Source organism: Denticeps clupeoides, chromosome 2, assembly GCF_900700375.1.
Source record: "Denticeps clupeoides chromosome 2, fDenClu1.1, whole genome shotgun sequence".
Lineage (NCBI taxonomy): Eukaryota > Metazoa > Chordata > Actinopteri > Clupeiformes > Denticipitidae > Denticeps > Denticeps clupeoides.
This window is the reverse complement of record NC_041708.1, coordinates 10,810,922-10,826,152: the sequence shown is the minus strand read 5'-3', so window position 1 is coordinate 10,826,152 and position 15,231 is coordinate 10,810,922. Positions and strand designations below refer to the sequence as shown.

At 39.2% G+C, this 15,231-nt stretch overlaps 1 protein-coding gene across 1 annotated transcript; it reads right to left on the bottom strand.

Annotated features, from left to right (window-relative positions):
• Positions 1-373: 373 nt before the first annotated feature.
• LOC114784333 (ras-related protein Rab-37-like) lies at positions 374-9,335 on the bottom strand. Its single transcript, XM_028969645.1, has 9 exons — positions 9,026-9,335; positions 6,788-6,898; positions 5,812-5,853; positions 4,847-4,913; positions 4,638-4,690; positions 4,239-4,304; positions 3,448-3,504; positions 2,876-2,952; positions 374-1,938 (listed from the first exon to the last, which is right to left on the bottom strand). Exons 1-9 carry the CDS (start codon positions 9,161-9,163, stop codon positions 1,833-1,835), a joined length of 717 nt encoding a protein of 238 aa, XP_028825478.1. The 5' UTR covers positions 9,164-9,335; the 3' UTR covers positions 374-1,832.
• Between the last annotated feature and the right edge of the window lie 5,896 nt (positions 9,336-15,231).

The window sequence follows — 15,231 nt, the reverse complement described above, 5'->3', positions numbered from 1 at the left end:
TAAATGCAAAGTTTGTCCGGTGTATATAGACTTTGCTGCTCTCTAGTGGTGTATTTTAAGTCAACCAAAACAAAACAAATCTGACATAAAAAAACAAACAAACAATTAACCTGCTGATTCATTTTATGAAACGAACATTAGTATGAGTGATGGGAATTCTGTCATGTGTTTAGCCCCAACTAAAATATTCAGTATAATTGTGCCAAACATCATTAACATTCAACCAGAACATAGTGCCAAACTAGTGTGTCAAATAACCAATTAATCCTTAAACAAGAATTATTTCTCATAAAAATCTTTCTGAATACAAAAAGGTTTATGGTCGAATGCAGAGATGCAGCACTACATGCGTGGAACCAACCAAAACACATTATTCCAATATTCAATTATCTTTTATAATTACTCATACAAATGTTTCAACACTTGATTTAGATCAATGGATCAAACAGATTGCTGGACCACAGGGACTCCCTGACCTTTTAATCCTTACGAAAATTGCAATCACTACTATCAATTAAACTGCATATCATTTAGCCTATTTTTTGACCTAGAGCAAGCTTGTTATTCAGTTCAACTAATGTTATAAATAATATGAACTTTAAAAACTTTAATAAGACAAAACCTATTTTCTACCTTTATTCTACCTTATGTATACATTATGCTTTATAATATAAATGGTTGTGCATGGCTCTGTTAAATAAATGAATAACGTATTTTATATTGTGATAAATAGTCTGTGAGGAAAAATATTATATGGGTTAAAAGTAGAGAAACTAGAAACTAGAGAAAAAAAAAGTCCAAAGATTGATTATATATGACAAATATATACACAAAGCATATATGACATTTGACATAATTTCAAATGATCTTATATAATGTCAAATCTAGAACAAGCTTGTGAACCCTAAAGAGGCTTTTCACCCTGCAGACAACATTGAAGGTGCAACGTGTAACTGTTTTTCTCCGTCAGATAGGGGGCAGAATTTCACCATTTATGGTATTCACCAGAGGCTGGGGTGCCTGCAACCGTATCATGAATGGAGTAACGCAACATCTGTAGACTCCTAATAAACACCAAAACAGTGATCAAAACAGTCATTAATTGGAGACCAGCCACAATATTACAATGGGTGCTTATCTGGCAAATGCACCATAGAAATCTGTACACATATACTCACCTTTACGTTTTCAGAAAGGTTTGATTTCTAAACTGTAACTTTTTTTACTTCATGTAAAACTGACAACGAAAGAGGGAAGATACAGCGGTGGCAGGATCGTTAGACAACGAAGCACAACAGAAAACAATGTGTTTCCAGGTCTGTTCATTGGCTACCTGTTAATAACTGGCCAGAATGTGATTCAGTTCATGCAGAAAAATAAATCATTTTTATTATCTGACAAAAGACCAGATCGTGTCCCTGTCACTTCCTGGACTACCTAACCTGAGGTAAAATTAGTGAAAAACAAATGTCTCTGCATGTCTCAAGCCTCCCACTTATTTTTAATATTATTATATTCATTATGCATGAAACCGGTCCAGATCTGAGGCAGGACTTAGCGCTGACGTGACGCTGCAATAAATCTCTATCACACCTCGAGGTACACAGTGGCATTGCAGGACTTCAGCAAAACGTCATTTTACCTATTAAAAAGTAAAGGTTTGCATACAGATGGGGTGTGCAGGCGCTGCATTGCATTGCATATGGCTTTGCACTTAGTTTACGGTCCACAGCGAACTCAGAGAGGTCTTCTGGACCCGAGCACTCGGTGTCCATCTTCAGCGCTCAGCTTTGTTTGCTGTCTCGTGATACATTTCCCTTTTTTGTCTGTCCTTACAAGAAGCTGCAGCAGCTCGACTCCTTCTTCTGAGTTTGTATGAACTCATGAATGTGAAACTTGGGTTCGTTCGGCAGCTGGGCAGCTCGGTGCTTCAGTTCCCTGGAAAAAAGATGCACTGAATCATTTCTGAAATGAGATATCATTTTTCAAAAGGAGAGTGGGTTTGTGCATACCCATGTAACACACTAACACTACTAGTTATTAATAGAGTCTCTGCGTTGGCTTGAAAACTGGCAGTGTTCTAAAGGTGATATAATAGGAGGCACAAATCTGAGATCGGAAATCAAAGATGACTTCCATGTTTTTACCAGTTGACAAGCGTTTGTAGTGCTTGTAGTTTAAAGTGAAAGTGAAGTGACTGCACTGCAGCACAGCACACACAACGAAACGTGTCCTCTGCTTTTAACCATCACCCCTGGTGATCTATAACATAGATAAGTTTAATCTCCCAAATTTTTTTGTCCTGACTGAGCTACAGGAAGCTCTTGGCCATCCATGCTGTTAAAAATGTCATTATAGGACATGGAGATATAAACCTGTGCATCATCAGCATAGCTATGGAAACGGATGTAGTGTTTCCTGATGACATCTCCAAGCAGCAGAATGACGATATTGCATAATCATGGAACTAAAATTGATCCTTGATGAAACAACATATTATTTTTTTTGATGAACGTTCAGTCTCTACCAGTAACCCAGCCACCGGGGATGCATGTGACAGTGTATTTGTAGGTGCCAGTCCCAAGCCTGGGGAAATGTGTGGTTTGTGCCAGGAAGGGCATCCGGCGTAAAACGTCTGCCAAATCTTGCAGCCAAATGGAGATGGCGACATTCACTCTCTATCAGTAAGATGTTCATTTATAGCCTCAGAATGAGAAAATATTACAATTTGACTGAAGTAGGTACATTTAGCTGGCCAATATGAATAAAAAACATTATCATATAAACTATCATATAAACAGACCCACCCAGGGAAGGGCACCAGTCCACTACATCGTTCTCTTAAGCAAAAGTTGAAATGTTTTGTGAAACTCACTTGGCCACAGCCTTAAAAACCAGATCAACATTCACTCCTGTCTTAGCGCTGGTCTCCATGAAAGGAACTCCGTACTCCTGAAAGCACCAGAACCGACACAATAAGCATCAGAACCACATTCCAGTCTTCTTCTTGACAAATGGTATTTCTGTACAACCAAAGCATATTTATTCATACTTTGTGGTCAGGGGTGTATATTGTGTGTATATTCAATCTTAAGACCAGGTAAATGATTATCACCATCAGGATACCTCTCATCAGAATATTACGTAATAATATGTCAGAAATCTCCCACATTTGTATGAGAAATATAATCAGTAAAATGCACACGTCACAGAGAGGATATATGCAATGTAGCTTGTGCAAAACTACCAATACATACATATGCACACATATATTTAAATTATTATTAACTGCCTTCAGCTTTTGCAGACTACATATGAATAAAGAAGAAAAAAAATTCTTCTCCACTGGATTTAAATTACTTTGTTCCTATAGTAAGAACAGATACAGTATGCGAACCCCTGCCCTAGTGATTGGGGACGAGGCAAGCAGCGCAGAATGGTGCTCACCCTCGCCAGACGTTCACCCTCGTCACGCCGAACCATCCTGCTGCTGATCATGTCCGACTGCAGATACAAATATCAGTCAGGCTGATTCCGCACACACACACATACAGGAATAAGATCACCAGATTTGTGTCATTAGCACCAATCACTAAAATGAAGTTTTTTTTATATAGGTCTTAGTAGTCCCCTAATTCTATATCTGAAGTCCTTTCCCAAAATGCAGCCGTTGTGTGAAAAGACACTTTTAACCAGTCCCACAATGAGTTTTCCCCAGGACGTGCCGTTTCGGTGTGTGTAGCTTTAAATGCTAATGAGGAGGAGAGAGGCGGGATGAGGAGGAGAGCGGCCTATAAAAGTGAGAGCGCATTCACGGAAATGACGTCATCATCACCATTCACCAATAACAATATTCACCAATAACAATGACAGGAAACTGTGTCACCATTTTTTCAGAAAAAAATGTAAGTAACCCACGGTTTCTTTAGAGTTTTGCGTGACGGAATAAAAAAAATACATTTGTGCTAATTTTTACATCCGATCACCGAGCAACTGCAATGCTTCACACATTTTTTAAGCTGTGACGGACGGTGGAGTTACTTTTGTTGGGAAATTCACTGGGTGGACAAAGTCTGAGAAAGGGGAGGTATATGAAAATTGAAGTATAAACAATGTCTTTATGCAAATGAAATGAAGAAACTATAATATAACCGTGTTATTGTGATTATTTGAATGGTGTTGACTGTATCCTGGAGCATATTTTTTGCTTTCCTGTAAACTGCAGTCCTGCCACTGACCTTGTTGCCTAGCAACATGATGACCACATCGTTCTGTGCGTACTCGTGGATCTCAGTCAGCCATGCCTTTTCAGAAAGAGGGTCACACATACATACATTAAGGATACATACATTATTGAACATTGATGAATGTTTTATTTATTAATTCTATTAGAGACACTGTACAGCTTTCTGATGTGTTTGAGTTTTGGAGCTCTCTTTAATCATCATTGATATGCTAAAACGTCCTGTCAGCACTAATGTATCCTAACAACACAATGGTGGTGCAATGGTGAATGAATTTAATGGTTACAGCATCTATAACTGTACACCCGTTGAATAGATGTATCTAATAAAGTGGTCCAGTGCAATAGGTTCAAGTGGCCAATGAGGGCTGGAAGAAAATTGTAAATTCTTTACCCGTGTGTTGTCAAAGGAAGATTTACTGGTGATATCATACAGTAAAAGCAGGGCTGTGAAAAAAAGAGAGAAGTCAGTCATCATTATGAATACTTTAACTTGGATTTCTTTAGGTCTAGTGTCATATCGGTCTTTACAGGACATTGAGTGTGTGGTGTACTGTGTGGATTAACAACACTAACAAGTAGTCCTCATTCTGAGCCACTTACCCTGAGCATCTCTGTAATACGCGTGGGTGACGCTGCGAAATCTCTCTTGTCCTGCTGTGTCCCAAATCTGAAATAGACAAAGAGACAAAGTAAAAAGTAATAAAAGTTAAGACACATAACGTTTTCAGTTTGAAATCAAGCTCTGCTGTTTGGTTGTAATAAAGCATACTGGTGTAGAGCACTGTTCTTGGTTTACATTGATTGTTTCAGTCCACAATAGACCAAAGATGCACATAAAACTGTGCAATACTGGCCTGAGGGTGGATTCATTGCAGTGATATCTGTGGTTGGAAGTATTCTATTGGCTAATTCAATATGTACATAAATGTGTAATGATGCTCCGTTGTTTTTAGCATATTACAAACCAACAATGTGAATTCAAATGGAATACTTTGACAAATACAGTTAAAATTGTGTGGCTTTTGTTTCACAGATGCAACTTATAATTTTTTCTTTACGAAAGACAAAATCCCCATATTCACAAATGAAACCAAAATGAAATGTCTATCAGAAGATTCTCCTTGGTGTTTGTGGCCAATTCCTCATGATCTAATAAAATATATTCCAATATATTTGAATAGGATCATAATGTATCCCCTCAGCACAACTGGAATATTTGATTATAGTATATTACTCTTATTCCTTAATCATTTTTTTTATTATTATTATTTAGAATTTGTACTACCATCTGTGCTACCATGGCAATGATGCACATGCAATAAAAAAAAAAAAGACCACCCGTTTGACAGCATTATAACAGACCCCCAGAAGTGGGTTCACAAATGAAATGTATTTGGCGTCACAATTTACAGAAATAATTTACAGAAATAAAATAAATATTGGAAAGGAGGAACAACCCACTAGCACTTTTTGATGATTTGAAACCCAGAAAATTGAGAAATATATAGCTATGCTCTAATCAGAACCAAATCTATAAAAATTGTATTAAACTAACTTTTACTTACCTGCAATTTGACGTTTATGTTGTCAACCGTTACCACCTTGTTCTGAGAGAAAATGGAAAAGTTTCAAGCGTTAGTGAAAAATAGTTACAGCACTTGGTCCAGTTTTCCATCTATGTTCAAAAAAGAGACAACCTAAAAAGCAAACCCTCATGCCATGTGTGAGTACGCCTGACTCTACAGTGAGAGGGAAGCTGCCCAGAAATAACCTTTGACCCCGATGCCCCCAAACCAACAGTCTGTGGTCACCAGATTTCTCCTTTGCTTATTTCGGCTGCCTCTTGCATAACACGCTGCCTTCAGCACTGATTTATGAGTCAGCGCCGTCACAGCAGCGCCCGTGGAATCCTGCATACTGGTTGCTGGGGCAACTGGCTTTGGATTGCGGTATCTCCGGTATCTCCTTCATCCGTGCATGCAGAGATAAATTTCAAATAAATACACCAACAAAAGGTCAGCTCCAGCTAGATCGGTTTTCTGAAGGCAGATCCCAAGATATGTATTTCAAGTTTTAATGTGTTCTACTCTATCAAGAATGTCAGAAACCACAAAGAACCAGCCCAAAAGACAGAAGAACATATTTTATCAGTTAGGGAGCACCTTTTTCACTGGCTGCAGGAAGACATTACTGGGAATAAATTTTGTGTGACCAAAGCATTAGGTCCCTTTGCGATCGATGCCTGAATAATAAGAAATAGCCCCAATAATTAAAGATAATTCAGCAGAATTTCATTTAAAAAAAGTATTAATCAGTATTTAATATGAGTGCCTCGAGAACATCATCAAGACTGTTCTATTATACTACATCTAATTTCAGCCCCATACTGGGTGTGTCCTCAAAATGCATCCAGTTTCCCAGGAAGGGCTCCAGCAGCCGCGACATAGAGTAAAAGGACTAAGCGGTTAAGTATAGTGAGTGATATTAACAAATACCAACTAATCTGAATATAGCACTGCAATATAACCAATGGTGACTTACTGTAAAGCCAATTCCTACTGTTGCGGAGAAGGATCCGGGGATGAACTTTCCCTGATCGAACTGCACCAGCAGTGAAGTCTTTCCCACACCACTGTCCCCAACCAAGATGGTCTGCAGGGTCAAAATATCAGTTACATTCATAAAATTGCTGCTGGCTGTTAAGCTACATCAGACCAATTTTCCGACATAGCAAAGCAAAATGTAAACAAAGGGTTGCGTTTATGTTAGGATGCAGAAAATTATTGTAACTCTGTAAAGAGGACTCACCATGTACAGTGGGAAAATAAGTATTTTTATCAGTAAGGGGATTTCTAAGTGTGCTATTGACAAAAAAATTCCACCAGATGTTGCCATCAAGCCAAATATTGAATTCATACAAAGAAATCAGAACATTTAAGTTGAGTCATAATAAATAAAGTGAAATGACACAGGGAATAAGTATTAAACACACTTTATCTGATACTTCGCAGAAAAGCCTTTGTTGGTGATTACAGCTTCTAGACGCCTCTTGTATGGAGAGACCAGTCATCTGCATTGCTCAGGAATGATTCTGGCCCATTCTTCCACACAAACATTTTTTAAATCTTGGGCCTCTTTTATGAACTTTGATCTTCAGTTCTCTCCATAGATTTTCTATAGGATTTAGGTCAGGTGATTGACTGGGCTATTCGAGCAACTTGATTTTCTTTCTTTGTTCTTTCATTGTTTCCTTGAACTTATGCTCTTTCCATTTCCGGATAATGATCCCCCACAGTGCTCGCAGGAACACTCAGCATTCTGGAAACGAACCTATAACCATTCCCATCAGAATGCCACTAAGAATGCCACTAAGAATGCTACTTAATTATGCAGGGTGTGCATAATAACAAAAAGATAAATTAATTATTTTGGAGCTGTCTTATATTCAGGTTTGGGACTTGCGAGGACTAGCAAAATGCCCCCACAGTTTCATGGTCTGTGCACATGTGTAGTTGTCCTGAATAAGATGTAAACACACACACGTGCACACACACACACACACAACCTGTAAAAGCTACAGTCACTAGGTTGAGCTGAATGTGCACATTTGGATTTTATATTGTCTAGCTGTAGTCTCCAAAAGTTATTATTCTAGGTTATAATATCAGAAGGCTAACTGAATGGATGGACCATATAAATACACAGTTTTGACTGTGTAACAACTTCAAATGATCTACAGGACAGGAAACTGAGAGGACATTTTTCTGGTCCCCACAAGGGAAAACACACACAGCCTTCTGCAAACCTTCCTGTATCAAAGAATAATTACTAAACACCTTCCACCCAGACCTTCTGGGAAGTGCTAGTGATGCGGTTGCCTTGGCAACAGCCACCCCAGCTACTGAGGAAATGTAAGGCTCCTCCCCCACACAGTGAAACTTAATTAAGTGGAATCTGTACAGATGCTCCGGAATCCTTCACGGACTATGGGAAATGGGATATTAATAGTGTATAATGGTTGCTGTTATGGCCTAATGGAGAGGGAAAACCTTACAATGGGGGGAAAAAAGACAAAAAAACAATACACCTGAAGGCCCAACAGGGACCCCAGATGACCCCCTCATGAAGTTTGCCATTTTGATTATGTAACAGGCCTATTCAATGATGTAATAAATTCACCCATGCATTCAGCATAAAAATGTCTTAATGCGGCTCAGGTTCTCAAAGCTTTTATACAATTACACATAATTATAAGTAATTCTCCGCTGTTCTGTACATGCTGATAAAGCCGCACTGTTTCAGCAATACTGGTTCTGCCTACGCAACTGTACGTATGGTAAACAGCTAAGGGCCTTTGGGCGTGTGTGTGCGAGGGAGAGCACAAGAGCGAGAGAAAATATAGGCACTGCTTTGCTCAGGGGGAAACTAACGTGACTAAAGCCCACCCTCCTCCCCCATCGCTACTGATGAGAAAATGTGGAACGACCACAACAAAATGGGCTTTTTAGCATCGTCTGTTGAAACAGTTGCATGTATGCAATTTCTTATTCATGTACTTTACACATCCCGATTTTGTACATCCTTAGTTATTTTTCAACTGTATTCTAGCTTTTTATTCTGTTGATATGCGTTCGTTTTTCTGTTGGGCTTTTCAAACACTTTGGCGTCCAACCAACCCAACCAAACTAATTCAAATAAGTCATGGATCAACGATCAACTGGCATTTAAGGTAATACTGAAAGTTTTCAGATCTTTGACGGTAACGATGGAGCGCTTTACCTTGTGCGTCAGGTCCTCGTTGTAGGCGGGTGGCGAGGCGGGAGGGGCTCCGAGCGGCTCCTCTGCGTCCGCGTCCATCGCGCTGCGTCCACGGGCGCCGCGGGAGTGAAGCGCGTCCTCGTCTCGCCGCTTCTCCATCGTTCCATTTCGCTCGCCAGCGTCATCTCTCTCTCTCTCTCTCTCTCTCTCTCTCTCCCTCTCTCTCCCTCTCTCTCTCGCAGCACCACGGACAGCGTCTATATTAGACCCAGGCGCCTGACGCACAATCTACATGGCTGCGGTAATAACCACAGCTCGATCTTGTAGGAGGAAGAGGGATAGAAAAAAAAAGGCCATTAAATTTATCAGAAATTACACTCGAAATTACACGAATTTCATGAGTCACGGTGTAGGGGGGCAGTAATTGTGTGACAGCTTTGTAGTGCACGAGTGATAAAACGTCTGCGAAGTGATGCATAAATCACAATGGGAACAAAAATAGAACAGAAAAGTAAAAGAAAACCTGCGCCAGTAGAGGTCGCCCCAGATCTTGTAAATCTGGCGCACCTCGGGGGTGCCAGATCTCGCAAATCTTGGAACAAAACAAAACATGTAACTATGGACTTAACAACAATAATTATTTCTACCAATACTACTACAAAATAAGGTGTATGCTTATATAAGCTAATATGAGATATTGATGAGAATTGGCATTTTTTTGACTCCAATGTTATTTTATTGAAAAATATAACGACTTGGCAACCCTGCACTCAACCCAAAGCCCATATCAGTTCTAGAGTTCATAGAGTCATAACTGAGCATGAGGTTCAGTTTGAAGGAGGCTGGTACAACTCTGGTTTTGTTCCACCCTGTTTGTCACTGTGACGTATGACGTCAGTGATGATAGCAGGTTCACCCTGGGCAGCTGCTTTATTTTGTCTCGGGCCAGAAGATTTTATTTGTGTTGTGCATACAAACTACATGAAACGTTTTCAAAAGAATATGAGCTGAGAAATATAGAAGACATGTCATCAGAGTTTTATGACAGTGTCATAATTGTCGTTGCTTCAGGTAAGTTTTCTCTCTTTAACTCCTTTGTTTTGAACCGTAATGGACACTGGCCATCAGGGATTATTCATTCACCTCGGTCACCTGCAAAGTTGCAAATGTCAACTCATTATCAGAAAGCCTTGAAAGAGTATTTTTTTTAAAGAAAGAGCAATTCTGTTCTTTGTACCACTGTTTCAGTGTCCACCGCGGTGTTTGCAGTGGGGATCATCATATTGCTCCTTTTACTGTATCGTACCGACCCACTGTGCTGCAAGTTCAGGACAGGTCTCTGCTGGGAGGAACCACAACAGAACCCTGTGAGTCATAAAGTAGAACCAACAAAAAGAAATGAAAGAAAATATTCTTATGTATTATGTGCTGTTGTATTTTCTATCATATAATGAAATTATATATGTGTGGCGATAGGCCTTTTCTTTAATGTTAGTTTAATGTTTGTTTAATGTTAGAAGCAGCTCAGAAAGCATTTAATTTTTTTTCCATTTGCATTTTTCCCACAATACACAAATGTGGCAGCTGGTTTGAAAAGCAAACACATTCTTGCCCTGTGATTTAGGATCCGGAGGTATTCTGTTTAATGGATGAACAATCTAGTTTCACGTCATGTCCATAATAAGACCATAAACTAATAACAGAACTGAACATGTGAGGTTTTATGGCAAATGGTCAATTTTGTTTTTCATGTCTTCAACTTATGACAATGGAGAAAAAGTATCCGGAACTGTCCATATTTTAACCTTTAATGTATCACGCAGCTATCCAACACAACATCAGACATGCCTTTGTTGCTTATTGATCCACAAGACTGTGAGTCAGATCAGTTGATGAGGACTTAATTCATCATTAAAAAGGCAGATGTGAAATTATCTATTGATCATGTGTACCTTTCTAAATTTTCCTAAATTTGACCTCAGAACCATGGTTGACTCACCCGAGACCACAGGTCTGATTCATTTGTTTTTTTTTATTTTGACAGCCTGGACAACTGTTCATCACAGGGCCACCAGACAGCTATCACCTTAACATCCCACCACAGCCCCACCTTCCTTCCTACGAGAGCGTGCGCAAGAAAGACAGAGAGCAGCAGATTCATGCCATGCCAACGAACCAGTTTGACCAAAGGCCCCACGTTCAGACAGAGGTGAGAACACAGTGTCTGACTGACAACAGGTGTCCTATACAAAATCTAAATATAAATCACATACAATATCTGGACACAGGTATTGTGACACCTGGCAACTACATCTAACCTTTATGACATCCCATATGTCCCTATGCATCAGTGTCTGTGGCTATTTATGACCATTCATTAAGACTTGTATCTACTAACTCTGTAATTGTTCTTAATGTGTAATGTGATTACAGAAAAACTGTTTATATCTAGTGATGTGCAACAAGACCTTGGGGTTGACTGTAAACTAATGAATGATCTCCTATAACCAAAACTCTACAGATGGAGAACAATATTGTATTGCTGCTCAGTCTCTTTCTCTTTGCACATTATGTCATTTATTAAATTAAAATAAGGCCATTTTGCAATGAATGGATTATGTTAATCAATATTCAATGTTTGATGTTTTGTTATTTTAACAAAATTTATTGCAACCTCAAAAACCGGAGGTCCCATTGATGTGAACAGGCGTTCAGGGGGGTGATTATCCGTAAAATCCATTTGGTTCAAGCACCAGACACATATTAGGTACATGTCGTATTCTAATCCAATCAGAGATCATGAAGGGCAGGGCCTGCCTCTGATTGCCTGTGGTCCAGATATTCCTGGACTTTTGAAAGTGCGCGTGCTGGCGAGTAGCCTGCACCCATCAGATGGACAGAGTGGATGTAGCCACGAATTAGAACTTTGACTGGGCCTTAAGAGTTAGACAAGTACAGCTTTTTAAAAACCCGAACACAACATTATTGTTGCAGTGGATGTCGGGCAACATGCTTTGTGTGTGTTATATGTCATTTGTCTTTTTTTAAGTCACCTGACTACTAAATTACTGCACGACCATGAGAAAAATGATAGGAATTAAACGCTGAAAAACCATCATCAATGCAGCAATAAATGTGGTGGCCCAGTGTCCCCTCTCCTTGTTGCCTTTCAGCGACAGGCAGCAGCGAACAGATCATCAGACCGAGATGATCATCAGCCCTTCAAATGTTCTTTTTTATTTAATTTATGTTTCAATGTAAGCTCAGTGAAGCACTTTAAGCATCAACACATTTTCATTAAGCTACTTTTCTTGTAGAATTGTGTTTCAAATATAGAACTTTGTTAACCAGATTGATAATCATTTACAAGATAAAATGTCCTATATGGACAGCGATTTAAAAAGAAAAAATAAAGTGAAGCTGTAAAACTATGATCTTAAACGTGATACTGTCAAAAATTTGGTGCCCCTAACTCTTGTGATAAGCACAAGTTATGAACACCAGTGCCAAAAGTTAGTGTGGACATTTTTGGAGTGTTTCTTTGGGAATTTCATGAACAGGCACCGTTGCTGGACAATAGGATGGACAATCTCCATTCCAGTTCATCTGAAAGTTGTTTGATGGGTGTGGGCCCGTCAAGTTCTACCCACTTACCATTTGAATGTAGCTGCTGCTGGGCCATAGAAACACATTCCCTGAAGCTCCTGGTGCAAAGTTCTAGCTGAACTCTAGATGGAGTATAAGTCTTCACTCCATCTTGGCTTTGCCAGCCTTGCAGCTCGAGTCTCTCTTCTCAGTTGGCAACACAGAGGGAGCATAGAGAGGCAATTCTCACACATAGCAACTGTTAGTTTGGGGATTTTTTAAATTTAACCTTAACACATTGTAGTGTGAACTAGGCATAACATAACAGCATCTTCTTTTATTAATGTTTGTGACGGCAGACTGCACGGCTGATTTTCTTTTTTGGAAAAAGGAGTATCCCATTTCTTGCAGATTTTTGTACCTTGTTAATGATTCGTCGATTTGTTACAACCCCTTACAGTCACCCCCTCCAAGCTACGAGGAGTCGGTCCGCTGCTCCGACGGCATCTCGATTGACAGCCCGCCAACTTTCCTTCCACACCCTGGTGACTTTTCAACCACCGAAAGACCCGCAGCAGCAGCCAGAGACGCACTGCTTTCTCACAGACTCTAAAACTACTGGCTCCGGTTTCAACAGAGAGCTGTTCAAACCTCAGACTCCTGAACTGTAACAAAGGGCCGCAATCAACCTGGAAGGCACAGTGGATGAAAGGTGATTATTAAAAGACCCTCAAGTAACATTGCGTCCAAGTTTCACTACAGGCACACGGCGTTGCACGTACCCTGTACATAGCTGAAGGAACAGTGCAACCTGAGCTGGCCTAGCCAGGATTATTCTTTAACTCGGTGATGCAGGCGGAAATAAAGGAAGCCTTTTTTTTTTTTTTACAGCTAAATACACGATTTCAAGCAGGCATGGCTAAAGTCCGAACATGGGGGGGCGAAAAAAGAAGAGCCCTGAGGGGGAGAGAACCAGTGAGGTGCAAGGGTCACCAAAACTAATACTGAGAAATATTTAAATTATGGCTGTTGTAATTGATATATTACTCACTGCAATCAATCTATAACTAATTAAGGCATTCAAATAAGCAAATAAAATGAAAACGCAGTTAAGGCAGCTGTGTTTTGAGCGACCTATGACACGGATGTGTAATTCATTCTAGACGAAGACAATCACTATAAGGAGGGAAGGCGCTTTAGAGCCGATTCACATTTACATTATTTCCAAATGTAACACATCATGTGACATGATGTTTACAGCATTTTGGGCTCATTATCTGAAGCTCTTATGTACTAAAAGTTTGTATTTAAATTGTATTTACTGTCAAATTCTGCGGGAAAAAACAATGAGCCTCTTTCACACACATAGTTAATTGTAAAATGTGTGATTTAATTGAAATAATTTACAGCATTCATTTAAATATTCATTTCACTGAAACAGTCATTTACACCTCTATGGTTGACTGATCCATTCCTATTTGAAGATCAATTAATCCATTGTTTAAACTCTATCTTATTTTGTACAGTGTTGTGTGTATATATTTACAGTCCCTGACAAAAGTTTTGTAAGGATTTGTTTTTTTATATTTTGTAGATAGAATATCTAGATATATTGAAATATGTATATATTGATTGATATATAGAATAGATATAGATATATGTATATTTTATAGACAGACTATTTCTATCTATTTTGTAGAAAGACCTACTATTAACCTGACTTTTAATTAATCAATCGGTGTTAGAAATAGCTCCTATAAAAAGCTAAACCCTACCAAATGATGTTTAATGCATTGAAATTAATTAGTTTCACAAAAAAAAGATTTATCATTTAATCAAGACTGAAAGATCAGATTTTGGCAAGACAAAAGTTTTGTCGCCTATACAGAAATTGAACAAATTTACTGCAAATACAAAAAATATGTCAGCAAAGTGGTGCTGACAGTGGTGCTGTGAGATCCAAATTGAATATCTTGTATGACTTCCATGAGCTTGAAGGACTGCATCCATGTGGTTTGGCAAGGATTCATACAGGAATTTTAATTTTAAGTAATCGGGAATACAAAAAAAGCAGTCTTGCATGCCTCCCAGAGTTTATCAATATTCTTTGGTTTCGTCTTCCATGCTTCCTCTTTCATCCTACCCCACACATGCTCAATGATGTTCATGTCTGGTGACTCGGCTGGCCAATCCTGGAGCATCTTCTTCGCCTTGAGAAACTTTGATGTGGAGACCTCTTTTATGGTTGGGAATATAAAAGGTAGTTAAGATTTCTTGCTATTTCAGACTATTGATGTTGCCTTCCACCCTGCAGATCTCTCGCACCCCCCCATACTGGATGTAACCCCAGACCATGATATTTCCGCCACCAAACTTCACTGTTTTCTGGATGAATCTCAGATCCATGCAGGTTCAGTAAGTCTCCTGCAATATTTGCAGTGACTGTGGTGTAGTTCAATTCATTTTGTCCCAATCAATTGTTTTCTTTGAAATTGGCATTTTTAATTTAGTTTAAAACTGAACTATACCAAACACTTCTCAGACGGTGCGTGTCTTCAGGCAGTTTTAATACCTTGTTATTAAAGTCCTCCCTTGAGGGGATGTAAAGACAACGGTTTTTATTAGGCTATAAACACACTTTT

Bases quoted from the DNA above. Each gene is read 5' to 3' on its own strand.
- LOC114784333 (XM_028969645.1), bottom strand. From the start codon at position 9,163: ATGGAGAAGCGGCGAGACGAGGACGCGCTTCACTCCCGCGGCGCCCGT. The intron at 4,691-4,846 runs GTAAGTGGCTCA...TTTTTTTCACAG, and splicing joins GTATTACAGAGATGCTCAGG to CCCTGCTTTTACTGTATGAT. The intron at 2,953-3,447 runs GTGAGCACCATT...TGGTGCTTTCAG, and splicing joins AGGGTGAACGTCTGGCGAGG to GAGTACGGAGTTCCTTTCAT.